This window comes from Tauraco erythrolophus, chromosome 4 (genome assembly GCF_009769465.1).
Source record: "Tauraco erythrolophus isolate bTauEry1 chromosome 4, bTauEry1.pri, whole genome shotgun sequence".
Classification (NCBI taxonomy): Eukaryota; Metazoa; Chordata; class Aves; order Musophagiformes; family Musophagidae; genus Tauraco; species Tauraco erythrolophus.
Window position 1 is genome coordinate 869,641 of NC_141468.1, and position 17,091 is coordinate 886,731.

The window sequence follows — 17,091 nt, forward strand, 5'->3', positions numbered from 1 at the left end:
GACCGGGGGGGCGTGGCCTATGGGGCGGGGCGGCGCGCGGGTCCCCGCTGTGCGCGGCGCCCGAGGGGGCGGGGCTTGTCCGTAAGGGGCGGGGCCTGAGGGGGCGGGGGCGGGGCCCGGTGCGCGGGGCGGGGCCTGCGGCGCGGCGGAGCGCGGGGGCAGCGCGGGGGCAGCGCGGCCGTCCCGTCCCGTCCCGTCCCGTCCCGTCCCGTCCCGTCCCGTCCCGACCCGACCCGACCCGACCCGACCCGACCCGACCCGACCCTCCCGCCGCCGCCGCCATGGGCCTGACGGTCTCCGCCATCTTCTCCCGCATCTTCGGCAAGAAGCAGATGCGGATCCTGATGGGTGAGCGCGGGGGCGGCGGAGCAGCGCCGGGCGGGGGATGGGGCCGGGGCACGTACCGGTAACGGGCGCCGGTGACGCTGCCTCCTCGTTGCAGTGGGGCTGGACGCCGCCGGTAAGACCACCATCCTCTACAAGCTGAAGCTGGGCGAGATCGTCACCACCATCCCCACCATCGGTGAGTGCCCCGGCACCGGGCAGGGCCCCCGTCAAGCACCGGGTACCGGGCAGGGCCCCCCACCCTGCCACTGACAGCCGGTACCAGGCAGGGTCCCATTGAGTGCTGGACACCGGGCAGGGCCCCCGTCAAGCACCGGGTACCGGGCAGAGCCCCCCCGACACGTCCCGCAGGCCGTGCTGCCCACCCGGGTACCGCTTTCCCGTGGGTCCCCCGAGCCAAGCCCTGGTGCACCCCGGGCAGCTCCAGGCCACGAGGGGTGAGATGTGCCACTGGACACCCAATGCCCCACCCGCCCAGCCGTAACCCTCGGTTATCCCATGCCTGTCTGGGTGCTGGGGCACAGCCGTGGGTGGTGCCCACTGGGGAGCCCAGATTGCACCCCAAAATGCCCCTTGCGGTGCCCAGCACGGGTTGGCACAGACCACCTGCCCCAACCTGTGCAGCACAGCGGACGTGAACCCAAATGTGCCGCCCTGGTTTGCTGCCCTCCACCTGCCCCGCGGCGGTGAACACGGAGCCGGAGCGGTTCTGCCGGCGTGGTCTGGCTCCGGTCCGGAAAGTGCTTTCATGGGCAGGAGGTCGCTCAGCCCGTGCGGGTCCGGTCTGCCCGAGCGGGGCAGGCAGGGCGGGCTGCTGTCCTGCCAGATGCGGGGCGCGGAGCCTGCGGTGGGATGCTCAGCACTTGTAGCATCTCCTGCAAGCCGACAGAGGTGGATTGGGAATGGGCTGAGGCACTGGGTGAGGGTGGCTGGTCACCCGTGGGGTACCCCGCAGGCCAGCGCTACCGAACATCTTCATTAGTGACCTGGGCGATGGGGAGAGGGCTCCCTCGGCACACTTGCAGACAGTCCCGAGCCAGGAGGGGTGATCGGGCACCAAAGGGTCGTGCCGCTGTCCAGGGGGATCTGGGCAGGCTGGAGAAATGGGCAGAGGAACCTCATGGAGCTCAACCAGGGGAATGCCAAGTAGAGAGGAGCAACGCCAAAGCCCGGTACCAGCTGGAGAGCAGCTCTGGGGAGAAGGTCCTGGCAGTGGGAAGCAACTGAGCAAGCACTGGGCATGTGCCCTTGAGGTTTGGGGCCACCAGCCCCAGGACTGCACTGGGCAGAGCACTGGGAGCGGGTCAGGCCCTCTGCTCGGCTGTGCCCAGGGGCACCCTCTCCCCATGCCCCTCCTGCCCCCCCACAGGGTTCAATGTGGAGACGGTGGAGTACAAGAACATTTGCTTCACGGTCTGGGACGTGGGCGGCCAGGACAAAATCCGACCCCTCTGGAGGCACTACTTCCAGAACACCCAGGTACGCGGAGTCCGGCCACGGATAAGCTTCATCCGCCGCGGCGGGGCTGGCCCGGGGTTCGCCGGAGCGCGTGGCCTGGTCCTGCTCGGACTGGGTCTGTCAGCGGGGGCAGGAACGTGTCCTGGTCCCTGGTGCGGTGGGAGCGGTGGGACGGCACATGGGTATCCATCGGAGCGGGGGGAGCGAGGCAGAGGGGTCCGGCGGAGGAGCGGGCGAGGGGTGAGGGGGCAGCGGCGTCCCCGGGGTGCTCTGGCTCCGATGGGGGTGCACGGAGGGGCCCAGCGGGGCCGCTTTCCACCTTGGATGGGAGGTGGCCGCAGCCCGTCTGGGACGTTCCCGTCTCCTCCGTGCAACTGGGATGTCCCGCAGGGTCTCATCTTCGTGGTGGACAGCAACGACCGAGAGCGAGTGCAGGAATCTGCCGACGAGCTGCAGAAGATGGTGAGTGATGGGGGGGGTTCGGTCTGGCGGGGAGGTGGGCATCCCCCAGCCCTCCTCCAGCTCGCCCGGCTCTGCAGTAACGCCTGGGTGGGTGCGAGAGGAGACCCCTGCTCTGCCCGTGACGCGGAGCTGGGGGCATCCGTCCGGAGCCGACGGCGATCCGACAGGCAGAGGCTGGACCTGTAGGGATCAGGAGCGATTGCAACAGGGGAAAATGGCCAAGAAAACGTGGTTCTAGGCTTTACCGAGTGAGGGTTTGCTACCCGAGTGCCCAGGGCACACGGGGAGGGGAGGCAGTGCCCGGAAAAAATGTCCAAAAGCCAACCTGCCAGGCGAGGGTCGTGGCTGCCAGGGGGGCAGAGCATCCTTTGGGAGGGAAGCCGGAGCAGAGCGTGTCGCAGCCCAAGAGCGGGGAGAAGGGACGGGCAGGTGCCCGCTGCCTCCTTGCCGTGGTTTGGAGAGCATCGTGCCCCCAGTCCCTGCAGCCCCATGCTCCAATGCGGGCGTCCCTGCTGTGGAGGGCACGGGTGGTCCTCAAAGAGCATCCCGGTGCCACCGAGACTTCCGGGCGGTGATGGGGGCAGGAGGGCAGATGCTGGAGGCGAGCGGAGGAGCTGGAGAGTCCTCTCAGCTCCTTGGGTCTGTCCGTGCCACATCCCACTTGCGGAGGCTCCCTGAGGGCTCCCCAAGAGCCGCCCTCCAGCTGGCAGCGCCCAGCTCAGCCGTGCCCGCTCTCTCGGCAGCTGCAGGAGGACGAGCTGCGGGACGCCGTCTTGCTGGTGTTTGCCAACAAGCAGGACATGCCCAACGCCATGGCGGTGAGCGAGCTGACCGACAAGCTGGGGCTGCAGACGCTGCGCAGCAGGACCGTGAGTGCCCGGGGGGGTGCCATCACCATCCCCGTCCCCGCGGCAGGGACCCGCGGGGCGGCTCCTGGGGAGCGCCGGGCGAGCGATCCGCAGCGCCCCAAGCCCTCCTCTCCGTCTCCCTCTGTTTCGCAGTGGTACGTGCAGGCGACGTGTGCCACCCAGGGCACGGGGCTCTACGACGGGCTGGACTGGCTATCGCACGAGCTCTCCAAGCGCTAGCTGGGCCGGTGGCACGGCGACCGGATGAGCCGGGCACGTCTCTTCCAACTGCTGTTTCGTTTGGTTTTCTTCCTTTTATTTGGGGGGCGTGGGGGTGTCGTTTTCCTTTCTCCCCAGAGCAGCCTCGTCTCTTAGGACTGGGACCTCGAGGACTCTTCGGGCAGCTCCTGCCTTCGCCCCGGCACCGCTGCGTGCTGGCCGTCCTCCCCCCCTGCATGTGCCATCCGCGGGAGCTTGCCTGGCACCACCGGGGTGGCGTGTCCCCGAGTGTCCCCGACCCTCGCCCGGAGCCGGCGGCGGGGGCCGAGCGGGGCTGGGAGGCAGCCCTGCCGCTGCGGGGCGAGAAGGATCCTGCTTTTTATCCTTGGATAGACTTTATAGTTCTCTTTCTCGGGGAGGGGGCGTGTGGCCGCGTAACGTGCTGTCGTATATCGAGTGATTAAACACCACCGCTTGGTACCCCGCGCCCGGCGCCCTTCTGGCTGGCTGCGGTGCCACCCTAGACCTTCGCTCCCCGATGTGCATCCTCCGCGAGCATCCCGGGGCGCGGGGATTTGGGCCATAACACCCCCCCGTGTGCACTGTGCTGGGGCACAGAGGGGTGGGCAGAGGGCCCAAGATGTGCTCTGATGCCCGTTTCCTCATCCCCTGGTGCCAGCATGGCAGCTGACCTGTTTTATCACCGCACTGGGCTGCTGTTGGGGTCCGTGCCCCCGCACGGGGCTGGCTACCAGCCCCAGGGCTGGGGCCACGCGGGGAGAAAGCCCAGCGGGGTCAGCTCAGGCCACGTGCCACAGGAGCACTAATTGGGTTGTAATTAGTGGCAGTGGGCAAAGCCAAGCGTTCGCTGCACCCTGGCAGCGAGGGGCCAAGGCGCGGGCACCGTGGGGAGGGGGAGCGGCGCGGTCCTGGGGGCCCAGGGCTGGCTGGTAGGACGCGACGGACACGGGGCATCTGTGGGGATGGGCAGTGGCAGTGCCGTGCCTGGATGGGGGGGCACGGGGGGGCCCCCTGGTAAGGAGCGCTGGCATAGCTGTGTGCCCTGCACAAGTATGCTCCCTGCAGGGAGCTGAGCCTGGTGCTGGCTGCCCCCCAAAACTCTCCCTGTGGGGTCACACTGGCTGTCCCCCCGGCTGCCCCCCAAAACTGTCCCCATGGGGTCTGGGCTGGTGCTGGAGCTGGGATTGAAGCACCATGGTCTGGACTGGTGCTGGAGCTGGGATTGCAGCACTGTGGTCCGGACTGGTGCTGGAGCCGGGATTGAAGCACCATGGTCTGGACTGGTGCTGGAGCTGGGATTGCAGCACTGTGGTCTGGACTGGTGCTGGGACCGGGATCGCTCATGGTGCAGAGACACTGGGAGCAGGGCCCCCGGCACCGCACAGGGCTCCCAGGCTGGACAAGAGGCAGACATACCCGAGGTGGCCCCATGATGGAAGGTGGGGATTAAGCCGTGGCCTTGGTTGCTCACGTCCACCCTGGCCTCTGCAGGGCACGGGGCTTGGTCTGCAGCACGGCCAGGGAACCCTCGGGCACCGAGAAAGGACCTGGAGAAGCCACATCCCAGCTGGTGGCTGAGAAACGGCCTCCCCATGCCCGCAGCAGCCTCCAGCCTCGAAAGCCGCTTTGCAGCCGGGGACAAGGTGGCACCGGTGCCTTCACTCACTGCCACGGCTCCTGGGGGATGGTTAATCCCAGCAAGGTGGGACACGTTTCACGGTGATGTTGGGTGACCTGTGTCCAGCCCCGCTCCCAGAGAGCCAGGGAACAAAAGGACAGTCACTCACTGGAATAATTTAATGCCCCATTTAGCACCAGTTCCTCCAGCCTGGCCCGGCCATCACCCTCAGGACAGACTGTGCCATAAATGCCAGCTGTAGGGCCATGGAGCATCCCTTGGGCACCCTGCTGCCGCCACCTCCACGCCGGCAGCACAGGAGCGCTCGTGCCACGATGGGTTCTGCAGCCCTGCCGCTTTGCTGCCCGCTCTGCCCTGGCCGCCTCCAGCCCCCATGGTTCTCCGTCGGTGTTGACCACCAGCGGGTGCCCGGCTGTGCCAGAGCCCTCTCTCTTCCAGCAGTCAGTGTGGCCAGGACTTGTCCCCTTGGCCACGCTGAGGTCATTGGGTCGCTCAGTTGGCAGCTGCAGGAGCCCGGAGGCAGGAGGGCAGGCAGGAGGGCAGTGGAGTGGAGGCAGCAGAGCTTGCTGCCCACTTGCTTGCCCAGGAGGAGGATGCAGAACTCACCGGTGCCCAGGGTGTTGCACAGGCACAGCAAAGGGGGGTGGGGAGCACCCCCGCTGCACCCCGAGCCGGGGAAGGAACCCCCCACCACACCGCAGTGCCAACAGGGACTCGCCGTGGGACGGTGCCCGTGTAGGAGCTGCCGGAGTGCTGGGGGGTCCTGCCCTGCGCCCCCTCCCCGCAGCTGGGCACCCCGAGGGCTGGTTCCCCACAGGCTCCCAGCACCCCGCAGCGTTCCAGGTGCCCCAGGGGGGCCCCTGCAAACGGGGTGTTGCGTGGAGCTCCGCCGTGCCAGCTGTTCACAGCCCCAGCTATGCTGGGTACTTGGCAGCCCACGGCGTGGCACAGGCTGCGGCACGCGGGCAGAGGGAGCCCGTGGGTACTGGGGGCTCACGGTGGCCCAGGGCATCCACGGTCACCTCCGGCTCGTGGATCTGCTCAGGCACCAGCGATGCCCTCGTTCCCTGGAGCTGCTTGGTACTTCATGCCATGAGTCGGGCAGGTCTCAGCCCGCCTCTCCACGGGTCCCAGGATGCCACGGCAGCTCAGCCAGGTGGCCAGGACAGACAGACGGCCGCTGTGCCGTGGGTACAGGTGAGCAAAACCCTCCAGTGACGTCCTCAGGCCTGGGATTTTTCCAAGACCGAGCGACACGGAGAGCGCGGCTGCACCCTCCTGGGAGGGTTTTTCTCCTGGAGGAGCCCCCCGAACAGTTTTCTCTTCTAGAAATGATTTTTTTCTGGCTGCAAAAGACACAAACTCAGCTGGAGCCCAGCGTTGGCCTGAGGCACGGGAGCACAGGGTCATTTTCCTCCAAATAAAACCATTCCTTCAGCTGGCAGCGGTGCTCCGCGCCAGCGCCGGGCGCCTCTGCCCTGGCTCCACCGTGAAATTCCATTTCTAACCAAGCAGAAATTCCAAACTTTTTATTTAGATCCAGGATCTGCCGCGTGGCCGGGGCCTGTCGGCTCTGTGCCAACCTGGTGGAGGGACCAGCGTGGGGTCCGGGGTGGCTGGAGCTGGTCCTGGCTGCGCCCCACGGTCCTGCCCGCCGACCTCCCGGCTCCGTGCCGGGGTGTGCCAGAGCGATGCCACGGCTCGGGGGCTCTCCAGCAGTGATGGGCAATTGCCAGGGTGGCACAACATCCCCGGCGTGTCGGCAACGGGGAACTGGGGGTCTGCAGGGGGGCTGGCTCAGGGGGGGCTGGGCAGCGTCTGCTTGGGGCTGCGCCCCGGCTCCGCTCACCGGTGCCACCCCGACATCCGGGCAGGGACGGGCAGAAGCACCCAGTGCCTGCGCCGGTGCCCACTGCCATGATGTCGTGTGTTGGCACTGGTGGCAGGGCAGGTGGGAGCGGGGGCATTGACCGTCCCTGCTCAACACGTGGTTAATTAACTTGTCCCGGGGTAATTTGTGAACGGGAGGGGGGGGATGCTAACGGGGTGCAGGGCAGTGTCACTTCTGCGGCATCCCGGGGGCTGGGACAGGGACACAGCAGTGGGGGGTGATGGGGGGGGGGGGGGGGTGTGACTGCCCGACCCCCACCACCGCCCCAGGGTCGTGGTCCTGGTCCCCATGAGCCACCCACAAGGCAGCTGAGGAGGAGGATGGTGGGTGGGCAAAGCCTGGCGTGACGCTTTCCTGCCTTGGGGGGGCAAAACCCCCGCTGGGACGGATGCGGGTGGGCATCGCAGGATGAGCGCCAGCTCTGCGGTGCCCACAGGGCTGTGCCACAGCTGGTAGCACCGCGACAAACCCCTCGCCCAGGCGGGAAGGGGCACACTCACCCCCCCCCCCCATGTGCTCGCGAGGGTTTGAGCCCCGATAACCCGGGCTGGGGGGTGGGACACCTTCCCCCGAGCACCCACCCCCTCTGCCCCACTGCACCCCGTGGGGCTGAGGTCCCGAGGGGGCGGCGGGGGGTCCCGGTTTGGCGGGGACAGGCGGTGAGCTGACGGTGGCCCGGCTGTCACCGATGCGCACCAGTGCACGGATGCCCCCGAGTCGCTGCACCGAGGGGGGTGTCGGAGCCCCCCCGCCTCCCCGGGGACCCTCAGAACCAGGGGCACCCCGGTGCGTGGAGGCGAGCGAGGGGCTGCAGCGAGCTGGCGTGGAGCGGCGGTGGCGGGGGGCTCAGCGGGGGTCCGGGCAGCAGGCGGGCAGCGGGGTGCAGGTGAGCCCGGGGGGGCAGCAGGGCGAAGGGGGGACCCTCCAGGGGCTGCCAGGGGGCCGGAGGGGGGCTGCGGCCGGGGGCCAGGTCTGCCAGAGGGAAACGGGGCTCAGGCGGCGTGCGGGGCTGGGGGGCATCGCCCCAAGCCCCCAGCCCCGCTCTGCCACGGGGCAGCAGACACCCACCCCGGCACTGCAGGGTGGGGAGGGGGACCGGCTCCCCGCACCCGCCGGCACCTCGCGGGGTCCCACACCCTCCCGCCGGCTCCCACCCTGGCCGTGCCCGGGGGTCCCAGCCCCCCTCCCAGCCCTTTTACCGCAGCAAGTGTCGTCCCAGGCGCAGGGGCCGGAGGCGCAGAGGTGCAGCGGGGCCGGGGGGCCGGGGCAGGCGGCGAGGCCGTGGCCGTGGCCGTGGGCATGGAGGGGCTGCGGTGAGCCGGTGGGGTTTGCCCGGAGGTGCTGTGCGGGGAACAGAGAGCCGGGTGGCACGGGGTGTCCGTGGATGGGACCCGGGCACCCCAAAGGGGACCTGTGATGTGTCACCCTCCGGGGTGGCTCCAAAACAGCTCCCCGGGAAGGGCAGTGCCCGGAGCAGCCGGGCAGTGGGAGCACAGGCTCCAGAGGGTGCGTGGAGCCGGTTGGGGTGCCAGGGAGGTCTCCCCATCGCCCCTGGCCGTCTCCTACCTGTGCGGAGCCGGCAGCCGTCCCAGGGTTGGGGGGGAAGGTGGCCATGGCTGCCCCACGCGGCAGCACCCACTCGCACCAGGAGCCTGCGTGGGAGAGGTGGGGATGGCAGCGCGTTGGCGTGGGACCTGGCATGAACCCTGGCATCCCGGCGCTCGGTGCCAAATTGCAGCCGCACTCCCCGCCAGGGTGGCAGCGGGACCCCGTCCCGTCCCCTCCGCCCCCGGGCTGTCACCTGCACCACCAGCATCCAGCCTCTGCTTGGCCTCCCGCCGCCACTTGGCCCTTCGGTTGGAGAACCAGACCTGGGGACGAGGGAGGAGGCTGAGGCTGCTGGCACCCACCCCGCGGCACCTGCATCCCCGGGCAGTGCTCTGGCTCCTTGGCACAACTCTTCTCCCCGGACACGGGCTCTTCTCACACCCCCAGGCACGGCCATGGGCATGGGCATGGGCATGGGCAGAGGAAGGGGTTTGCTCCTGCACCTTCTCCACTTCATTGGGCTGCACACACGTGCCAGGCTCCGGGGTGCTTCTCTGGCACAGGGCACAGGAGACACGCGTGTGCATGTATGTGCCACGCCATGGTGCGGGCTGACCACGGGCATGGGCAGAGGGGGGTCGCTGCTGTCGCTGCCTGGGGCACCAGGTGGCTGGTGCCCATCTGTGGCTGGGAGGGGAAGGGGCTGCCGTGAGGGTTTGTCGGCAGCGCGGGGATGTCTGCCCAGAGCTACCAAGTGTGCCCTGGGTGTGCCATGGAGTCTGCCATGGTGTGTGCCATGGTGTGTGCCATGAAGCATGCCATTGAGCGTGCCATGGAGTGTGCCATGGATTGTACCATGAGGTGTGCCATGGAGTCTGCCATGGTGCATACCACGGAGCATGCCATGGAGTGTGACAGGGAGCGTGCCAGGGAGTGTGCCATGGAGCATGCCAGGGCTCTGCAGCCCTGTGCCATCCTGCCCTGCACCCCAGCCCTGTGGCACCATCCTGGGGTCCAGCAACGTCCCCAAAACCTCCCGGACCCTACACGGGGCAGAGCTGGCGGGGGCAGAGGCTGGGAGCAGGCGGGAGTGGGGGCTGCACTGGCACAGGATGAGGCTGGGCACACTCCGGGCCAGAGAGCGGCCGCGTGGAGGGTCTGCCCTTACCCTAATGGTCGCGTCGGGCAGCTGGGTGGCCGCGGCCAGGCTCTGCCGGGTGACAGCGTCCGGGTATTGTCCCCTCCGAAACTCTGCAAGGGGGACTGGGGTGAGACCAGCCTGCCCAGTGCAGCCGGCACCTTGGCAGGCGACACCGGGACGGGCGGCTGCAGCCGGTCCATCGCCGGGCCCCGACGGCCACGATTCGGAGGGGTTTGGGGCACCGCAGCCGTGGCCATGCCACGCGAAGGGATGGGAGCCCATCCAAAGCGGCGATGCCCTCCGCTGGGAATGGCCCTGCTCCATCCTGGCACTCCGCGGCCGCTGGCGGCGGGTGTAACGAACGTCCCGGTCTCAGCCGGTGTCCCGCGGGAGCCGCACCTTCCTCCAGGGCCTCCGACTGCTGGCTGGAGAACACCGTCCTGTTCCTGTGCTGGGTGCTCGGCGGGAGCCGGCGGCTGGATGCAGAGCCCTGCGGAGGGTGCTGGGTCCCCGGGGAGACGGCGGCACCGGCTTCGGCGGGTGAGCGGCAGCCCGAGGGGTGCGGGGCGGGGGGGGCGGCGAGAGCGGAAACTGCGGGGACAGAGCGGTGGGAGATGGGGGGGACCCGGCGCCGGGGGGTCCCCGGAGGGATGGGAAGGGTCGGGGGGTCCACGGGTGCCCTGGCATGGGGGCACGGGGTCAGCGTGGGAGTGCGCGGAGGAGCAGTGTGCGTGCACGTGCATGCGTGTGCACGTGTGTGTGCGTGCGTGCGTGCGTGTGCGTGAACATGCATGCGTGTGCGTGTGCATGCGTGCATTTCTCTGCATACGTGTGCGCGCGCATGTGTGTTTGCATGTATGTGCTTGTGTGCACACGTGTGCGTGTGCACGCGTTTGTATGAATGCATGTGCGTGTGTCCATGCACGTGTGCGTCCATGCACATGTGTGTGTGCATGCAAGTGTGTGTGTGCATGCACATGCGTGTGTGTGTGCATGTGTGTGTGCATGTGTGTGCGTGTTCCCGCGTGTGTGGGTGCCTGCGTGTGTGTGCACGCCTCTGTGTGTGTGTGCATGCGTGTGTGCATGTGCACGTGTGTACGTGTGCATGTGTGTACGTGTGCACGTGTGTGTGTGCATGCACATGCGTGTGTGTGTGCATGTGTGTGTGCATGTGTGTGCGTGTTCCCGCGTGTGTGGGTGCCTGCGTGTGTGTGCACGCCTCTGTGTGTGTGTGTATGCGTGTGTGCGTGTGCACGTGTGCACGTGTGTGCGTGTGCATGTGTGTACATGTGCACGTGTGTGCGTGTGCACGTGTGTGCGTGTGCTTGCACCCCGACGTGTGCAGCGGGGAGGCCGGTGGCAGCAGGAGTGCTGCCCGCTCGGAGCGGGTCTCTCCGGGGGGGTGCACCCACCCCCAGCCCTGGCTCCCCGGCTCCTCCCCACCCCCCCCCAGGCTCACCCCGTGGCACCGGGTCCCCCGCGACCCCCCGCTCCGCCGCTGGCCGCAGGTCGCTGGGCAGGTTCCGCAGCACCCGGTTGATGGAGGAGACCTGGGCAGGGAGAGACACGGCTGTGCCATGGGCGGGGGTGCCAGGGTGGGAGCCAGGGGGGTCTGGGTGAAGCCCCCGCTGGCGATGGGCATCCTGCCACTCGCTGCCGGAGCCGGAGCTGCGCTTGGGGGGGCCGAGGTGGGGAGCAGCCGAGGCTGGTGCCCCTAAACTCATCTCCGAGGTGAAGCATCCACCCAAGCACGTGCCAAGGATTCTCCATGCCGGAGCCGTGCCCGCTGCTCCGCTGGTTGTTGGCACAGGCAGCCCTGTAATTCCGGCGGACTGGCAATATTTGAGGACGGATAATCCGCACCTCGGGGCTGGGGACGGTGGGATTTAGAGGGGTGGGTCTGCCATTGGGAAGTACGGCTCCGAAGCATGGCTTCTTGCCGCGTTTCATCGTCTCTGCCCACCGGCACGGCATGTAACACCCACGGCCAGTGCCCTGATGCCCAAGACGATGCCCAGGCTGGTTGGGGATGGCCGCCCGGGCTCTGCTTCGGCCGGGAGAGATCCCTTTGCCTTCCCCTCCCTACCTCTCCCTCCGTCGTCTCACCGAGCACTGAGCCCTTCCCGGCGCATCCCCCCCCGCTGCCCCCCACCCACTCCAGGAGGGACCCCACCCCGCAGCACCCCAGCCGTGGGGTGGAACCCCCACACCGGGTCCCCGCGGCCCCCCGTGGCACGCACTCACGCTGGGGGGCTGGTTGCCAGCGCAGATGCCCTCGGCGTGCAGCTGCCGGCGGATCTCCCAGGCGAAGAGCGACGGCTGCTCCAGCTTCAACTGGGCGATCCTGGCCACCACCTGGGGGGTGGCGGTGCGGGGCTTGCTGCCCCCGACGCCCTTGGGCTCCACGGCCCCCGTCCGGTAGTAGCGGCCCAGGATCTTGCTGACGCAGCCGTTGGACACCTGCGGAGCGGGCGGCTGGGGCGGCTGCTCGGTGGGGGCAGGATTTGGGGGAGAACCCCCCCCCCGGGCGCACCTTGAGGCTGCGGGAGATGTCCGAGGTGCGGATGCCGCACACCGCCAGCTCGATGATCCTCTTCCTCTTGCAGGCGGGGAGGGGGCGGCCGTTGACGAACAGACCCCCCAACTGGTTGACGCCACTGGGCCCTGGGGGGAAGCTTGGCAGCTGGTGATGGGGGCACAGGGCTCGGTGCCAGGGGGGGGACACTGCCCTCCCCTCGCTGTCTCTCCAGCGGCTTCGCGGGGTGAAGCACCGCTGGTGTCGGGGACCCCCGGGCATTGAGGGGGGGGCTTGGAGGGGGTGGGCAGGAGGGCTTGGAGCAGCACGAGGGGTGTTTGCCAGGGTGTGGGTACAGGTGGCATGCGGCAGGGAATGGGGGGCCCAGCCTGGGTGACAATGGTGGGAAAAATACCCCATGGAGGAGCACTGGGAGAAGGAGGTTCCTCCGGGCAGGGGCAGGCTGGGGTGGGCAGGGAAGCGCCGAGCATCCCCGGGGGGCTGGGGGGACCCTGCAGAGCACTAAATTTGGGGTTTGGAGGGGAAAAGCAGCCTGTGTGACGGGCTGATGCGGCACCTCCCCGGTTCCCTGGCGCACCGGTGCAGCAGCATCGCTCACCTCGGTGTTGCATGGTGAAACCTTCACGGGGTTCCGGTGCCCGGGAATCGCCAAGAGGAGACGGTGGCTGTGATGAGGTCGGAGAAATCGGCGGTGGTGCCCAGGGCTCCGCCACAGCCCCTGCCCAGCAGCCACCGGCATGTGATGGAGCTGCCTCAGCTGAGCCGTGTGCCAGCGCCCGCAGGCACTCCCTCGGATAAACCACGGGGGATGGTGGGTTTCCCCGTGCCCACCCCGCTGTGGCTGAGCGCCGGGGGACGGGGGACAGGAGCAGAGATGGCCACAGGGTCGGGAGCTCCGGATTTGCACCCAACGGCTTCGGCACTGGGTCGTGGGCCCTTTGTCACCCGCTTTCACCCTTCCCCGCTGCCTCTCCGGTGGCTCCAGGCACAAGTGCCCATGCGTGGGATCACCACTTCCCCCTCGTGCCCTCGCCAGCCGCGTCGCTGCCTCCCGGCGTGTTTATTTATTTCGGGGGGGGGGCTGGCCCCCACTCCCATTGTCCCACCATCGCTCTGGAGTGGCTCCGCTGCAGACGATGGCATGAGGCTGGCTTTGCAGCACCGAGAGCCCAACCCAACCTCTGCCACCCCCTCTGCCAGCCCCTCTGCCAGCTTGGCAGACCAGGGCTGGGTTCCCCCACCCGTGTGCACACATGCTCCCAGAATCCCTGCACTTTTCTCCATCCCCAGCACTCCTGCCTGCCCCCCACGCACCTTCCCTCCCTCCGGATCCTGACCCAAGGCAGCCCCATGGATTCAGACACGGATGCCCCAGCTGCGGGCACCACCACCACACCCAGCACCCCTGGGGCGAGTGCTGCCCCGCGTTCCTGCTGCCCTGCCCATCCTGCCCGTCCTGCCCATCCCAGCACGCAGCTCTCCCACTGGGATCTGCAGGGTGAATGCCACCTTCTCCCACCCTGGGGATTTACCGGCAGCCGGGAACGCAGCAGCAGCAGGTCCCGCAGGACACCTGCAAAGAGACACTTTGCCAAGTCCCGGCGGTGCCTCTGAGACCACCTGGGATGGCAACGGGGGCAGAGCGGCCATTCCCTCCCCTGGGAACCAGGGCAGGAGCAACTGGTCACCACCAGCTCATCCCTGGTGTCACCGGAGACACGGGAAGTGGGAGGAAAGGCAGCCCAGCTCCGAGCGCCGGGCATTGGCAAGGGGTGCTGCGGGAGACCAGGGCAGCACCCTGCCCCGTGAAATGGGGGAGAGGGAACATTTCCATGAGGACACTGGTGCCAACTCTTCTCCCAAGGAAAACCCTGCTCCCTTTGCCGTCCGCTGGCAGTAATTAACGAGCAGCACCTCGAGCTGCAGAGGTGCCACACAGACCTACGGCTGCCGCTGCCACCGCTGCCCTGCCGAACCCCGGCAGCACCCCTGGTTAACCCGGGATTTAACCCAAAACACCCCAAAACCTCCTGAACACCCCCAGAGCAGGGCTCTCCCTGCCACAGTCCCCCAGTCCCGCTGCAGCCTCGGCGCTGCTTCCCCGCGCGGCTTTGGGAACGTCGTTCGGAGACGCTGACCCTGGTTAGGAAATCCAGTAAAAGCGAAATAAATCCGGCAATGGGGGTGACTCGGATGCTTTCCCGCAGGTGAAGAGCCAACGTGTGGTGCACCCCATCTCCCTCTCCTTAGGGAAGGGACGGATGGCCCCGGAGCAAAGCACCCGAGGCAGGAACAAGCGGGTCCCCTCCGGCACCGGCACGGCCCCACCACCGTTCCCCAGCTTTCCCCAGTCAAGGGCTTGGCCCGTGCTGTGCTGGCAGGTGACACGGGGATTTCTTTCCCCATGGAAAAATGGGTGCACTGGGTGGGAAAACCAAGCGGGACGTGAGCCCACGGTCACTCTCGGGCGAGCTCGGTCTTTGTGCCGCACGCGGAGACTGGGAGAGGAGTAAAGGAGATGGGACTCAACTGGGCTACACCAGAGTGGATCGTTCCTGGAGGATGCCCCAAACCTTCCCAGCGCCAATTCCAACCTTCACCGCCCAATTCCTACTGGGAATTGCTTCCCGTGGCTGCGCAGGACAAGAAATCCCGACATCCCCCCCAGCTCCAGACTGGCCGTCCCGTGCCACACGCGTGCGAGCGTGACGGGATGCCCGTGCACACGTATCCACGTGTTCACGCGCACGTAGCGTGTACGGAAGCACGCTCCCGCACTCCTTTCTCCGCACACGTGTGCGTGTGCCCGTGATTTGCACACGCGTGTAGCTGCGCACGCGACTGGGATACCCGGAGGGGTGCGAGGCGTGTGTGTGGGGGGGGGTTACCTGTGGAAGGAGTTGAACCGGATCGTCTTCGGAGTCAACCGGTGCGGGGTGGCTGATGAAGGAGGGGGGGGCGACCGTGATGTCACGGGGCAGGAGGAAGAGGAGGATGGGGAGGAAGGGGCGGAACGATGGGGAAACGAGGGGCCGCGCCCAACACACGCCCTGCCCGGGGGGGCTCCGTCGGGGCTCGGGGCCGGCTTACCCCCCCCACCGACGGCCCGGGAAGCGAGTCGGTACCGGTATCACGGCCGGTATTTCAGCACCAGCTCCCGGTGGACAGCACCCCCCCCCCGCCGCTCCCCGGTAAGGCCCCGGTGCTGCTCCCGCGGGGGGCCGCGCTCCCGCATCTCTCCCGCAAAACAAACAGGGGACAGGCACGGCCGCCATATGGCAAAGCGCTCGAAATCGTCACTCCAGATTGGGTTTTATTACATTTTTTTTTTCCCCCTCGCGTGGAGGGGTTGAACAAATAAATAAGGAGGCGGCTCCGGGGGTGGATGGGCACCGAGGGGGATTGTCCCGGGGGTGCCACCCGACGGCCCGGCACAGATGGCCCCCCATCTCTCGGGAGATCAAAACAAACCAAACCAAACCCAAACCGACCCCCCCCCACCTCCCCGCCCCCCGCTGTAAACCTTTCAAGTAAAATATTTGAAGAGCAAATATTAGCCCGCGAGGAGCCGGGCACCGCGGCCCTCCGCGCCCGGCCCCGCGGGTTGGGCACCCCGCTCCCGGCCCCCGCGCTCCGCGCACAGCCGCCCGCCTTTGCAAAATGCCATATGCTCCCAATTACACATTAACCACGGCCCCGCGCGGCACGGGCCCGCTCCCGGCCCCCGGGGAGCCGCCGCGCCGCCCCCCGCCACCCCCGGGGCGCCCCGACCATCCCCTCCCCGGAGCCGTCGGTGGGAACCGGGGCTGGGCTCCCGGCGGCGCGGGGAGCGCTGGCAGCCGGGATCGGGCCCCCCCCGCTCCGCCCCGTCCGCCGGGGACCCCCCCGGGCCGGGCGAGCCCCGTGCGTAACGCGGCGGCGGGGAGCGGGGCGCGGGGCGCGGGGCTCAGCCCCGGTGTGGGGGGGCCCCGCCGCTCCCCCCCCGCCTCGGGCCGCGCCGGGAGGTGCGGGACGGGGTGGGGGGCGGGCGGTGCGGGGCCAGGCGGGCCCGGGAGCGGCGAGCGCGGCCCCCCCGGGGCTGTGCGCACCGGGGCCGGGCGCGGCGGCGGCGGGCGGGGGAGCGGCGCGGCGCTCGGGGCGGCGCGGAGCGGGAGAGCGGGGCCCGCCGCTGTCCCGGTGGCCGGACGGGCCCGCCGAGCCGCCCGCAGCCCCGGGGGGGCCGGCGGAGCCCCGCGGGCCCGGGGCGAGTCGGGGCGGGGGGCACCGGGCCGTGCGTCCGCGGCGCGGCGAGGGCGCAGCGGCCGGAGCGGCGACGGGCAGCGCGGAACGGCCCGGGAGGGCACGGGGGGGGCACGGGGGGGGCACGGGCAGGGGCACGGGCGGGGAGGGGAGGGGGGGGGAGGTGGGGAGGGGGGAGATGGAGAGGTCGGGGGATGGAGATGGGAAGATGGGGAGATGTGGAGATGTGGAGATGGAGACATGGAAACATGGAGACATGGAGAGATGGAGAGATGGAGACATGGAGAGATGGAGAGATGGAGACATGGAGAGATGGAGAGATGGACGGATGGGGAGATGGGGAGGATGGGGAGATGGAGAGGTGGGGAGGTGGAGATGTGAAGATGTGGAGAGAGAGATGGAGAGATGGGGACATGGAGATGGAGAGGTGGAGAGGTGAGAAGATGGAGAGATGGAGAGGTGAGAAGATGGAGAGGTAGTGAGATGGAGAGATGGAGACATGGAGAGATGGAGACATGGACACGTGGGAAGACAAAGAAAAAGAGAGGTGAAAAGGTGGGGAGATGGAAAGGTGGAGAGGTGGGGAGATGGAGAGGTGGAGAAGTGGAGAGATGGAGATGGAGAGATGGGGACATGGAAATAGAGAGGTGGGAGATGAAGAGATGGGGAGATGGAAAGGTGGAGAGAGAAATGGAGAGATGGAGAGGTGGGGAGATGGAGAGGTGGGAAAGTGAGGAAATGGAG

General features: G+C 68.3%; 2 protein-coding genes across 2 annotated transcripts; one reads left to right on the top strand and one right to left on the bottom strand.

Annotated features, from left to right (window-relative positions):
• Nucleotides 1-281: 281 nt before the first annotated feature.
• On the top strand, nt 282-3,353 carry ARF5 (ARF GTPase 5). Its single transcript, XM_086609751.1, has 6 exons — nt 282-348; nt 443-523; nt 1,715-1,824; nt 2,194-2,265; nt 3,009-3,134; nt 3,267-3,353. Exons 1-6 carry the CDS (start codon nt 282-284, stop codon nt 3,351-3,353), a joined length of 543 nt encoding a protein of 180 aa, XP_086465877.1.
• A 4,296-nt stretch (nt 3,354-7,649) lies between these two features.
• PAX4 (paired box 4) lies at nt 7,650-12,719 on the bottom strand. The gene is made up of 10 exons (XM_086609848.1): nt 12,707-12,719; nt 12,106-12,236; nt 11,817-12,032; nt 11,032-11,122; nt 9,972-10,163; nt 9,600-9,682; nt 8,685-8,754; nt 8,450-8,535; nt 8,083-8,224; nt 7,650-7,855 (listed from the first exon to the last, which is right to left on the bottom strand). The coding sequence occupies exons 1-10, from the start codon at nt 12,717-12,719 to the stop codon at nt 7,650-7,652; spliced, it is 1,230 nt and encodes a 409-aa protein (XP_086465974.1).
• Nucleotides 12,720-17,091: the final 4,372 nt, after the last annotated feature.